Below are 14,195 nucleotides of genomic sequence, written 5' to 3' on the forward strand. Positions count from 1 at the left end.
TAGCGGAAGCGCCGGCGCCGCCGGCTCGCCGCGGACGGCAGCGGAGGTGTACCGGCTCAGCCCGCTCTGCGGCTGCCCCAGGCCGACACGGAGGCCAGCGCTCGGCCGATGTCGGCGCAGCGGCGGCGGCAGTGGCGGCGGCGGCAGCCTCGGCCGCAGCCGAGCGCCGCTCGCCTCCGCCCGGTTTGTGGAAACGGGCGGCGGCGGCGGCGGCGCGGATTTGTCCGCCTGCACCAGCTCAAGCCCAAAACTCGTTTTGCCGCTAAACCGGCCTGCAGGTGCGCTCATAATGGCCGCCTTTCAAAACGAGCCAGGCCAACGGCCGGCCGGGATGTGTCAGTCAGCGAGGCCGGCGGTGTGAACTGGACAGCGGGCCGTCGCCCGGGTGACGCGGTGCCATGCCGCCCCGGCACGGCCGCTCAGGTGACGCCGGACGAGTCTGCAGGCCGCCGGCGGCACACGACGGGGCGGCCGCCGCTCCCAGGGGCACAGGCGATCGGCCAGCTCCCGGTCACCGGCTCTGGGCGCCGCCCCGGCCCCGCCCGCCAGGCGCAGCCACAAAAAGCCGACCGGCGGCGGCCCATAATGGCATGTCCACTCTTTGAAATGCGCACCTTATCTCTCCAATCAGCGTGACGACCAATTGTGCAATCGGCGTGGAGATGTCACGGTTGCGTAGGGCCGCACAATGCCGGCGGAGCGGCCGGCACGGCACCACCGCCGCACGTCCGGCCGGCCGCCGCAGCCGCTGCCGCCCTCGGTCGCGGTATTGTTTGCCGCGGGCTGACGGCTGCAGGCCGGCCTGCAAGGCCCGGTCGGCCGGCGCCGGCGGCCGACCCGGGCTGGGGCGGCGCTGGCGCTGCCGGGCTCACGACTGCACGCTCGGCGCGCCGCCGCCACCGCGGCGACTGTGAGCACGCAGTGGTTTGGGCCGGGGCCCGTGTGGAGACCGTACGTGACGAACGGCGACCTAGGAGGTAAATCTGGGCGCGTGCGACAGTGGTGACGCCACGGCGCATACGGCGCCGCAAAAGCCACCGGCCGCACCACTCCCAGATTTCTGCGAACGGCCGGCAGCCGCCAGAATGCGACATGGGCGCTGATCCTAGTCGGCGTAATCACATAAGTCGGCTTGCGTCATGAAGAAATTGTTCCAAGGACACGGCCGGTGGGTTCAATTTCTCTCATCAGCTGCCAGCCTAAGAGAGACGCATTGCGTGCTCATCGAGGCAAAGAGTACATACTTTAATAAGGTCTTGTGACCCAGTTTTTCCGTTAAAAGAAAACCCCACCGCCTAATCGTGCAGACTGCATTAATGATTGCCTTCTATACGTCGTGACTTTTTATGGGCACATGGTTTCCACACTACAAACAAGGACTGAGAATACCGCGGACCAGTGAAAGTGCATATCACAGTGAGTTGCGCATCCGCCTGCGCGACGATCCCCGTCCCCAGCTCGCGTAAGGCAGCGGGGCGTAGCCAACCGCCCGATGCCGCCCGATTCCGACGCCGCAGCTGAACGGACCAGTCAAGTCGAGTCTCTGCGTTGTGGCAATCGCGAAGCCGAATGCCCCTGGCCCGTTCCCGTAATTGGCGCGTGACCCGTGTCCAGACCATGCCGAACAAGACCGCATCGCAATTGCATGTGTCGCCTGTGTCATGGGCGGCACCGTACCCTGGGTGCGTAGATCACCGGCGGACCGTGACCGGCAGCGCAGCCGTTTGCGATGTCCAGGCGCCGGTTCCCCCTTTCATTGCCCGTAACAACAAACGGCATGCCCTGAGCGACTTGAGCTGCCTGTCTAGCACTCAGACGGGCATCAGTGCGTCTGCAGTCGTGAAATGCGAGGCGTGCGCATCCTGTCCGTAGAGCGGGCGAGCGGTACGACCGCGGCGGCGGGGCGGGGCGGGGAGGAACCTACCTCGCGGCTGACGATCTCCTGCCGGTGCTGCTGCGAGAGGCTGCTCAGCTGGAGGTCAGTAGAGCGGGCGAGCGGTACGACCGCGGTGGCGGGGCGGGGCGGGGAGGAACCTACCTCGCGGCTGACGATCTCCTGCCGGTGCTGCTGCGAGAGGCTGCTCAGCTGGAGGTCGGCGGTGCTCAGGCGCTCCTCGAGCTCGCCGTTCCTCTGCTCCAGGCGCGATATCTGCAACAGCACGGAGACATGCCAGCGCTGTTAGAGCGCCGGCGGCAAGACAGCCCGGTCGCGCCAGCTGCCAGCCGAGGAGCCACCCCGGCCGGGCTGCTCGCAAGAGCGCCGGCAGCCAGCAGAGTTACGTTACGGCAGGTCTGATGGAGGGCGCCGTGTGCCCGAGCGGGCATCAGAGGCTCACCGGAGACGGGGCGACGGCGGCACCGCTCGGCCACCCGCTGTCGAATGGGCCCGCCAACCGGGCCGGCGCCCTCCGCCACCGCACGCGCCGCCCACTGCGCATGCGCCAAGCAACAGGCATGGCCGCCGGCCGACACGTAGACAGCTAACAGCCAATCGATATACAGCAGGACAGATTGACACCCGGTGAATAAAACCAACAGCGCCTGGTGGGGTTTTGACAGGCGTCGTCAGGGTGGCCCGGCCACGGCTCACCGCCTGTCCCGTCCCCCCCACCGCCCTCTCCCCCTCACGTCCGCCGCCGGCAGCCGGCCGCCACGACGACATGCCGCTGGCATTTCTGTCACTGACGCGGAGGAGAGCCACTGCAAAAACCAAGCCGTTTCGTTTCTGCCATGTGCGATCCAGCTGTTTTTCTCTATGTTTGCCTGCTAGTGACGGACACTCGGCCACGTAGGGAAACGAACCGCGAACCGTTACTGAGTGATCATGTAGGAAAATCCAGGCCTGCCAAACTCCACGGAAACCACCAGCTTTGTATGCCAGCACGACACGAAAACTAAGTACTAGACGCGGGTCTCATAAGACGTTCTAGCCGTTCTCGTTATGCGTTTACTTGCAGTATCTAACACGACTTGAATAAAGGACACTATAGCAAGGCTAGGAGGCATCCCCTACATAGACAAGATGAGTGTACTCTAAAAAGTAAGTTTTTTTAGTTTTTGTCGGCTTTGCCACCTTCTTGCTAAGTGCAAGTTTCCACACATTTCATTGGTTTGGTGACAATTCAACATACAAGTCCCACCATCATCAGCACACCAGCGCAGCACAGACCTGCCGTTACACGTATGTGTTCACAATCTACTAATCCTTCATGTGAATCACGCATCAAACATATGACAACATTTTCAGCTGTCCGAGGCTGGCCATTGCGTCGTCATCATGCACTGTGTCCTTTATAGCCTCACTTTCTGCCATGTCCCGATAGCTTTCCAAAGCGGACCGCCACGCGCGCTCAAAGCAGCTCCATTTACAGTCTTGACAGTGGAAACACTGGCGCTCATGTTGCGTACAGATACACAGTTGGAACACGCTTTCAATGTTCGGATTCACGTACGGCCCGCAAAACGTAAGTAGTTCAAGGCTTTAGACACAATTGGGCCTTATCATTTTTATTAAGATCGTGTGTTATGTAGATATTTCAGATCTTTGCGTCATTCCATCTGAACAAACTAGTCAAGTGCGGACTAAAGGGTCCAAAGTGGGCCCAAATTGCGGAACTGGGTCCCAAAATTTCGGAGATCAAAGAGGGGACGGGGAGTGGCCAGTGTAGCTGGCCAGAAGTCTTCGTTCTGGCCAGGTGGGCCGGTCTGGCAAGCTCGTTAAGCAAGGACACGTTTATCACAGGTGGGTGCCTGTGGCTGAAAGCATCTCTCATGGAAAACAACCTTGTACATGAATAAAAGTCCAATCCTGGCGTCTGATAAAGCTGCACAAGGCCACGATTACAACGGCAGGAGCTGTGATTGCAAGCTTCCCTGATGGAAAACGAAAGCTTACGGGGATGAGAGCCCAATCCTGGCTTTTGATGAGACGATACAATATGGCATTACGATACCATAGACGACGAGTCCGAATCGGCCCATGTTTCTGGGAAAACTGAGGCCTGCGACAAAGCTGAGGGACGTTCTCCATCCTTTGGAAAGGGAATTTCATCTTGTTCATACACCACCATAGGCCTTGTGCTAGACGGTCCCAAACGGTGGGGCCGTGCATTCCAAAGCGTTCAGCATAACGCCCCAATCTCACACCTGGGAGCATTGGCAAGGTTCAAACGCCAGGGGTGAGGGTGGGGACCGGGGTGGGGGGGGGGGGGGCAATCAAGGGCACACGGGGAGGGTCAAACGGTTGCTCAGAGAAAGGCCGACCATTGATTTAGACAGGCAAAGACTTAAAACGGCAAGATAAACTGGTTCCAAACGCAGCTGATCCCTGTTTGATAGCGCAGGTTTTCGTGTTGTCAAGATTCCGACGCAAACGAGCTCTTCCATGCGAAATCTTTCTGGGGTACAGCTTCTTTTCAGACAATATGTTCGTCTCCATAGCCAAAGACACTTTTATATACCCAGTACCCACTCAAAAGGCTTCAGGCTGCCGAGACAGGTTAACCGGCTATAATTCTAGTCTGAAGACTTTTTTCCTGGTAAGGAGCCACTACGAGACTCCCAGGCCGTTTTGGGACATTCAGGCAGCTCTCACAACGGTGGGATCTCTGTGGGATTTAGGGCCTTTTTGCAGGCTTACACCCTACACACAGATGTTTCCACCTTTTGCTTTCGCAAAAGGCTCCCTCACCACGTATCCGCAAACTTATCTCGGCGCTTTTGGGATCCTGGTGGGATTTTTAGTCCTCTCAGGCTGGCAACTCTTCTTAGATCCTCAGAAAATCCTAGCGATGGGTTGGATTTTTGCAACTTGATGGCCGCAAATCCTATTTTAAGTTTCAGGACTACGACCGCCAGCCAAAGTTGTTCTTTTTAGAACACAGACGCTCGTCTTGGCAGAAGGGCCCCGTCCTGACAAGAAGCTGTAATGTAGACCTAACATTACTTTGTGTCTCATTCTTCATGTGACCGCGCGCCAAAACACAGGAACATGTACAGGTCTGTGGCTGAGGTTCTGAAATACCCCCGTTGACAACATGTTGAAACCGCATCGTTTTCATGGTTTTAGCTCGCCGCTCGTCATAGTCGGATATCCAACATCCCTGATTTTGCGCCATAACTCAGCTTAATGAGGCGCGGGGTTGACCTGATATCTTCATGTGCTACACTTGACAGCAAATATGACATATTCGGGCGTCAAAAGTCCAAGGTTCATTTCGGCCTCGGTCACGTCAATCTGTTTCATGTTTCATGCGTGCTCTCTTGGACTGAGATCTCGTTACAAGTCCTGATAGGCCCAACGACGTCATACTGGTTTAATAAAAAAAAAAACTCAGGCCAGTGACCGGACAGCAACAATAAATGAAGTCGCGACAGCGTCCCATATTAACCTCTGGTGCTAAGTGAGCTTCCAAGCTTAATCTATGTTGGAGCATGCTTCACTGGGACTGCACATAGTCTCGGAACCTACAGTCAGTGGTGTCGAGCTCGTGGTGGATCAATTGAAGCCTGGACCAACACAAATCACGTCAATGCGACGTCGCACAATCCAACGACGCGGGCGGGTTATAGTTTTGCAACTTGTTTATTTGCGCATGAACGACAATTTAGATCTCTGTCGGTGATAACATACAACATATTCGTCATAGCGAACATGCTAATCGTAATAATGAGCCTACAACGGTGCACTGGCGAGTTACAGGTTCATTCAGTTCATCTTCAGTCCATCACAGGTCACGCTAATTGACCGTAACTGCAGTCAGAGCATAAACGTCGCATGCAAGAAGTGTTCTATGAACTGCTTATTTAACATAACATGATCTACTGCTTAGTCATAGCTGAAAGATCATACATTTTTCGTCGAAGTCAGCGCCCCCAAAAAGGACAATGCTACTAAATGCATGAACCATGCAGGTTTTTAGTCAATTCAATGTTAACTTTAACGAACCGCCAAGATACCTTAAGGTAATGGAGCCAATCCCAGTCTCTAGGGTCCCGGGAATGCATCTGCGACGGCATCCCCCCCCCCCCCACCCCCGTCACTCTTACCGTTGATTACTGGCTCTCGTATGGGCGATTGGTTCGTTCGTATAGGTGATTATAATCGTTTATATAAGTGATTGACGTTCATATGGGTGATGACTGGCCGCATGATTGGTGGCGACATCCGGCAAACAGTGTCGAATGTTTCTCGAACCCCGTGTTGTTGCGTGAGATGCTCAGTTTCGATCCCATTGGGAACGCCACGCCCAATGTGGCTTCGCGTCCCCCCGTGGGGTCATTCGAGGCAGTCTTTCCCACGTTGTTCTCACAGTTGGCTGATGGTGCTCACACATGGTCGGGTAACATTGAGTGTTCGACAGGATTTACAGCCGCTTCGAGGAAGCACGTTGCACGATTGGTTCCCAACCTCGCATTGCAAGGATGTATGACCATCTTCCACCGTTGACAAGGGAATTTCCTAAATGTACCAAATGTAGTGCCGCTTCCTATGCCAAGTAAACATACTTGAGTGCTTGCTCCAAAACAGGTTGTACCAGCAACGACGCGATGTTATCACACCACGCAGTCAGCCCAATTTGTTGCTCTTCTCCAATCGGTTGCTCTCGTTAAATTCGTTGTCATCGCCTAATGGCCGCCCTCATTCAGTTCGTTGTTCACGTATTCTATGCAATGCAGTTCAGGTTAACAGTGAATTGCCGGCGGCGCGTCCTGACTTCTGCAGAAGCGAACATCCACGTCTTCTTTCAAAAATACTGCTCCTTTCCGGAGCACGAAAACCGTTCACGTCAAGCATTGCCCTGTGACAGGGATACGCTGGGCAAAAACTGCACTGAACCGCCTAAAGCAATATACGCTGTTTCAATATACTACGCCATGCATATCGATAGTTTGCTCTTCGCAAACGAACTGGCTACAGTCACAATTCGCGTCAATTTGCTGGACGTTATGCCAATCACGGGGACCACCAACCACCTACTTTCTACCTGCACGCGAAGTATTCATGACAAGTGCGCACTGTCGAGAGTACTGATGCGCGGGGTAATGGCCGCACAATCGCACGCAATCACGGTCCCTTTAATACTCAGCTCTCACCTTACGTCAGAGGAGTGTGCGTTCGAGACAAAATGTTCGCGAGTTTACGGTTTACCGGCGTTCAGCGGATTTTCTAGCGGTACTAACTTTCCCGTGGGCGGAGCAGCGACGAACTTACCGCATAACTCGCAGTCCAACTGGGCTGCTGTCGTACGGAAATGATTTACATCCCGTTTCAACCTGGCCACCGAAATCAACACTTCAAGAAGGGTTGCATGCACGCATTTATATTGAGTTTTCAACTAAAACAGCCATCTTGAAAACCTTTCGGTGTTGCTCACAACCCTGCTCTTCTTAAGACAAAAGCTCCTTTAGTTTGGGCTACACGCTCGCGAAAATGGGGAGAGCATTTTGGGAAGAGCATTTCAGAGTAACCTTGCATTCATGACGTCATGATAACGTCATTCAAATCTTGCCACTCCATAAGACATGCAGCGATCAAGGCTGAAGACATACTTGTATAGGTGTTCATATCTGGCGTTCGTGACCACAATTTTCAGACAAAACGGTCGCCAATTGGCTCTCAATCGGTCTTGTGCAAGGTACGATGACGTAACCAAACCATTATGCACTGAGGAGTATATTTACTAAACAGAGTATTGTGCTACCTAGAGCAGCCTTTTCCATTTAAAAAGTATACCAAAAGGTATGAGTGAGCTCGTTTCACAATATCTGATGTTTGGTTTAATATCTTCAAATGTGGAACATTCCCTTTAATCTTTAGCACCGTCCAAAGGGCAGTTTTGTCGCTTGCGCAAGGGAGCGCGTGACCTATCGCGCTGAAGCACGGAGGCTTGTACGCCTCCGACAGTGTGATCTGCCATTAGTGACTGTCTCGTTCCCGTGTCGCTGCCACCCAAGGTGTCCGATAAATGGGTCCGGTTTCGACATTTGTTTCGAAGATTTCCGAAAAATATTGAGCACATATATATATATATATATATATATATATATATATATATATATATATATATATATATATACATATGTGTATATATATATATGTATACAAATCAATGTATGCATATATACACACATACATAAATTCATACATATGTGTGTATATAATATAAAATAGAGTACAATACGTATAGCACGGTGCATAATAACGTTACGATATAATATATGCATAACATATATGCATTTAATTTAGAATATATAATATCATACACATAGCATAGTGTATCATACAATTAAGATTATACACTCCTTTTTACTCCGAATAAGTGAAACAAGCTGCACGTCCGACATCGACGTAGGCGAAATGTCAGCAACGACATTCAGTGCTACGCCATCTAACCTTAACCTACGCATAACTTCTCCGCTTATTGGTATGACGTGAAAGAGCAAGCTCGGTGGTTAATGATCCCTTTGCACGGCAAACATGGGGAACACGGCAAGTAGAATGGTGACGAAAAGTGCGTGCACATTTCACATACGCTAACGTGGACATTCTAACCTGGACAGCGCAAGAAAGATACAAGACAACTCACATGTCCTCGTTTGCAGTGAATAGTTCTCTGAAATGCTGCCCATTTTATCAGTCGCCACAATCGCTCGGAATTCGTTCTAGGGCGCACGTGCCACAGCCTGCCAGCTGGCCGCGTCACACAAAAAGCAGGCATCGTGCCTGGAGGGCGTTACGTCCGAGCCGCCCCCTCCAAACAACGATAAAGTACACGTGCTCAGACATCAAATGACGTCATGAAATCGGCCCCCGCCTCTTGTCATCTCTGCGTAACCAATTTACCACTGGCGGCTAAAAACGCGTTGAACCCAAAAGAGCTCATAATTTAGATGCTAACCTCACCATGACGCGTCATCTTCGCTGAGCTAGTTTTGCTTTGATATGGTTAAAATATCTGCGAAAAACGACGCGTTTGTTCCCGCGCCATCACAGCTAGGCCTCTACAGTCCAAAAACCCCGATCCACTGCAATTCTGCACTCACCTACACAGCAGAGGTCGACGTCGAGTGCATCAATGAAAACAAGCAACATTTCAAGACACCGAATGTTCCTGACCGGTTATGACAATCCTGGATCCAGCAGCTTCCCTCCCCCAAACATCCAGCGAAAGTGCCGAACGTATCGTCCCCAGAAGAAGCATGGGTGGATGCAAGCTCATTTCGAGGGATAGGGGGAAATGTGCGTCAAAATGGTTAAGCGATTATCTTTGCTCATTCATAAAGCATGACTATCATCACATCAAGGCTCATTTTATCCCTCTGTCCTTTGTTCAGTCAATGTAGGTTACAGACGGTAGGTAACAGACGTTCGGACACTGGGCGTCTTGGGTGAAGTCACTTTGGTTGCTGTGTGTAGTGCTGACTAGTGATCCACGGAAAGCGTTTTCAAAATAGCCGTTCAGAACATTTCAGAGAGCAAAATCTATTCAGTGTCCGCAGCGGCATAACGAAATTTTGCAATCTATGAGGCAGTCCCCGCTCCCAGAACAAGATATTAAGAGCATGAGTTCCCGTGTACCCTTAACTCACTTTGGCCTGCAGACAACGGTTTGGAGACTCACCCGGCACTATTAGTTTCTAACGTATTGCGGACGTTGGTTCATATTAGTAGTCGGTTATGTAGTCAAACTTTCTGGAGCTGCAAAGCCAATCCAAAAGCTTCAAGACCACATAAGGCAGTAGTAATAGCCCTATTCTTCGGAGAAAAAAAAACGACAACGGAGAGATACATGCGTGGATATTTCGGCAACATGTCTTTATCAAAACGAATAGCAGAAGTGAATTATTAGTGAATTAGTGAATCAGAAATAAATTAATTCACTTCTGCCATTCGTTTCAATGACGATATGTTGCCGAATTATCAACGTATCTATATCTCCATTCTCCTGGTTTTCCTCCCAGGAATAAGAATATTACTACTGTCTTATCCATGTGTGCAATGCTCCCCTCAAATGTAGTAAACAACTTACGTAAATTCAAGACCACATTTATATGCCCAGGGCCTTTAGAAAGTCGAAGCTGCACCAGCCTTCTCCACGAATACGACTTCAACATGGCATCAAAAGGCCCAGTGCCATTCTGGAAACCTCCTTCAAGTCCTGAAACTGTTGAAAACTTAAGAATGTTGGTTGCAAATCCGTTGAGTCCTTTCCCAAAATTAACGGAACGGACCTCAGCATAGTCGAATATTTTATGTACAACCTGCCCCGGAAGCCTTGCTGGGCTTAAGGCGTAATGACAGTTTTGGGTTGCCTTTTCAGACCCATGAAGCCTCTAGTAAACCTTTAATTCCATCTTCTATAAATTGAGAAGTGATGCTCTTGAGGAATGATCTTCTGCGGCTCAGTGAAATCGCTCCACAGCTCCCTTAATGAAACATTCTGCGGCTTACAGCGCTGTGCAAGTCCGATGCTCCCCTCATGCATCTCCAAGGTGGGTCTTCAACGTCATAGGTTCCAACCACTTGTTGATTGCTATTCATTGAACGTAAAGCAACTATTTACTGTTGGCTGTTAGTGAACAGCTAATGAAATTACAGATCTCATCAATCATCTATCAATGTTTGCTTGCGATGCCTACTACCATGGACTCCAGCCCATACTAGTTTCGTCCTAGTGCCATTCACTGTACACGGTCGACACCAAGGGTTATTCTCCGTTACACGTACTATCTTTTCGGCAGTCGTTCTCTTCAGCCCTGCCTTGTGGTTGCCAGACGGATTACGCTCTCCTACGTCAATGGCAGTTTTTACGTTCGATCTGTATTCGAGCGTTATGTGACGCTATTCTGCCCAGCTCTGTCGGATCGAACCCAGACCGGTGCCAGACGAGAACTGTGTTCAGTGAGAGGACAGCGGGCGGCGTCGACCCGGGTGGACCGGCGCCACAGCCCACGGCACGGACTGGTGCGCTCGCCCGGTCCTTTCCAATTACTGAGTAGGAGGTGACATGGTATCTCAGCATGTACTGAATGACGTGGCTATTAATGTCCCGTGCAATGTGCCGCGATTGGATAGGACTGTGCTATCCTGGTAGCCTTTTCATGGTTGACTGGTGGGCAGAACGGAAACTGACATCAGTGACAACCAAAACCCTCACCACCGACCGCCTTGCACCCTACCATGGGGCAAGAATACACCATTTTGTTGAACCTCGGTCAAAAACATTTCCTCAGAACGCTGCTCATGTTCGCAATGACCACTATTACCAGAACCGCATCTGGGTTCTTGACCCGGTGACATCATTCGCCGTAATGTCTACCACAGACTGCATGGAAAATATGGAAGATAGGAACAGGAACGTGGCCACAAGATTCCACTGGAGGGAACAAATGACTAAATTTCTTCGAAATGCTGCGACTTTGGGCTAGCTTTCTGCAGAATTGCCCTGTATCTAGTATCAGAATTGCCCAGTATCCCTTGGTCCAGTGGGAGGAGAGCATGACCTCTTTCCCCCTTCCCCTCGACTACGTCCCTGGATAAGAGACAGCCCTTGCAGATGCTTGCTTGCCACACATTTGACGCGTCATTCAGTCCTGGTGGCGAAGTATCTAAGTTGCATTGAACTCGTCTTCGTCAGTTTGACTGGCAAGACACTTTACTTCAATGATACAATTACGACGGGGTCCATGTCCACCCCGCGACATCTGGACAGTGCAGGAGGTCTTTTGTCAGACGCTCGGTCACTTTCACACATTTGGATAATCTTTGCGGAAAGAAAACAATGTCTCCAGAATAACTAGGCTGAACCATAGCTGGCACTCGTCCCTTGCGCTCACCCTAATAATAATAATCCCTAATGCCCCTCAGAGTGAGAACGCATAGCCGTGCCGAACGGCAAACTGCCGCGCGACTGTCGTTCCTCAGCTTCGGCGACATACACAACGATAAACAGACACGCCCAAACACACATCAGCACTAAAAGTCTAAGTAATAATGTGGACGCCCAGTTAGTAAATGTCGCCCTTCATGTTATGAAACGTTGAACATAATTGCGACAATAGCCACAGAACCCATAAGCTTCAATGTTTCGGGAATTTGCCAATGAAAGGGCCACGTGGCGGCCTCTTCAAAGCATAAGGTAAGGACCATGGCCAACGCGGATCCCTTGGATCCGCCAGTGCCAGTGGCCAGTGACAGAATACGCCAGTTAGATGTCGTACTTAGCAAGTTCGTCATATTTGCTCTTGTGCAGCCTTGCATGTGTGCCTGTCATCGACTCCGTGGCGAAAGCATGAACGGACGCTGAAACTGGGACTATGCGCGTGCACTCACTCTTATCACGGAAGGGAATGGTACCAATCATTGCGATTGTAACAATCCCTTACGACTAACGGCTCCAATGTTCATGTTTGCCGGAAGGCAACGCACCGTGCGTGAGTTTCTCACTTTTTTGGTGACAGCGATACGCATGAGTCGATATACACCCACAGCCACGGAAAATATGCGTCATGCATAATAAACTCAGAAAATGCTGGTTACCGTACCTGTGTAGCGGCTAATGGACTGCGGTGGAGGTATCAATGGAACAACCCACTACGTTCCCAGTGCATTTGAGAGATTGCGTACAAACTCCCTGGCCGTTTGTTTAGGATCCATGCCTCGTTGGATCCGCCAGGGACGGCATACCGAAATATCGAGAACCTTAAGCCTCGCCTGCGCCGCACGCTCACGGGTAAGGGCTTGCACGCGCCGCTGTTGCCGACTCCGCTGCAGAGCACACAGGGGCGACGGGTGCGGGTTGACATGGCGTGTACTCATGTCTTCCATTGCACAGTACACATGGGCAGCAGGTGCGGAGTGACATGGGGTGTACCCTTGTCTCCCATTGCAGAATACACGTGCCCGGCGAGCGCGGAGTGGGACGGGGTGCACTCTTGTTCCCATTGCAGACAAATATTGTCATGTTAACCGGTAATGATACTCTGAGAGAACTCCTGAGAGTGCGAGGTATGAGTATGTCCGACAGCAATACGTAGTTGTTGCGGTTTCCGCCATTTATGAGAGCATATGTAGCCAAAAGCGCAAGCGCAAACAAGCACACACAGAAACGGGAGAGCTGTCGAAACATGTTAGATGACCGCCATGCTCCCGAAGAGGCCAGAAAAGTAAAATCTTCAACCAAAGAACCAATTTATCACAACTCATGGTGGAGGATTGAAGGGGAAGATCAAGAGGGGATCAAGGCGTGTTGTCCCGGTATAGTTAAGGTCGGAATATCCCTCCCTCCTCTCCCCTGGAGTCACCAGTGCCAACTGACATACTGACGGTCGGCTATTTTCAGGGCAATTACTCAGAATGCCGAAAAACCGGGAGCTTGAGATGTCCCTAACTCACGTCAAGAATTACCTAAGCGGCTGATACGACCTAAGCCCTCGTTAGAAAAGGCACTGTTTTAACGGCTAGCGAGTGATAGCGAGTCAATAATGATTTTCACCGCCATAACCCACCAGTCTTATCTTCAGCATGATCCAGGATTACGTTCGAGGACTGGCTACTATTACCGGCATGTATCAAAAGCGATGCTCATTTGCGTAATCGGCAGGGTGTTTTGCACCGCATAACAAACGAATCCCTCCGGTCGCGGCAAAGCTCCCTGCCTGACGTTAAATCAACAACGTTCTAGAAATTCTTTGCAACACTCTCTAAAGAAAAAAAGTAGTAACCCGACTACACTACACATGCCATTTTAGCAAAATTACAAGGATCTGTCACCCGACCCAAAACCGTTAGGAAGTCTGTCAAAAGGCGCGAGAATTCCGGCCTTAACTTCTCCCCATAGATGCGGCAAGCTTTGAAGGACTTTTCCGTCTGTGCACCACTTTTATGCAAACAGTAATCAGGCGTAACCGACCTCCAGTGTGCCAGTTGACGCTGGTGAGTCCAGGGGAGGGGAAGGGGGGGGGGGGGAGCGGGGTTGAGAATTCTGGCCTTGATCCATTTATCTATCCAACTATTCATCTATTCATCTGCCTGCCCATCTGTCTATCTATCTATCTATCTGTCTGTCTATACTTATATTTACGCACGCACGCACGCACGCACGCACGCACCCACGCACGCACACACGCATGTACGCACGCACGCACGCACGCACACACACGTGTATATACACATATGTATATATATATATATA

The 14,195-nt window shown here is 51.3% G+C and overlaps 1 protein-coding gene across 2 annotated transcripts in view; it reads right to left on the reverse strand.

Annotated features, from left to right (window-relative positions):
- The window catches only part of LOC119093944 (thyroid receptor-interacting protein 11), a 51,228-nt gene that overhangs the window by 27,483 nt on the left and 9,550 nt on the right, over positions 1-14,195 (reverse strand). For both annotated transcript variants that reach the window (XM_037216966.1, XM_037216965.1), the window contains exon 3: positions 2,039-2,149. In XM_037216966.1, coding sequence (XP_037072861.1) covers positions 2,039-2,149 — 111 coding nt within the window. The remainder of the gene's footprint in view (positions 1-2,038; positions 2,150-14,195) is intronic.

The sequence above is a fragment of the Pollicipes pollicipes genome, unplaced genomic scaffold (genome assembly GCF_011947565.3).
Source record: "Pollicipes pollicipes isolate AB1234 unplaced genomic scaffold, Ppol_2.1 Scaffold_4002;HRSCAF=4701_pilon_pilon_pilon, whole genome shotgun sequence".
NCBI lineage: Eukaryota > Metazoa > Arthropoda > Thecostraca > Pollicipedomorpha > Pollicipedidae > Pollicipes > Pollicipes pollicipes.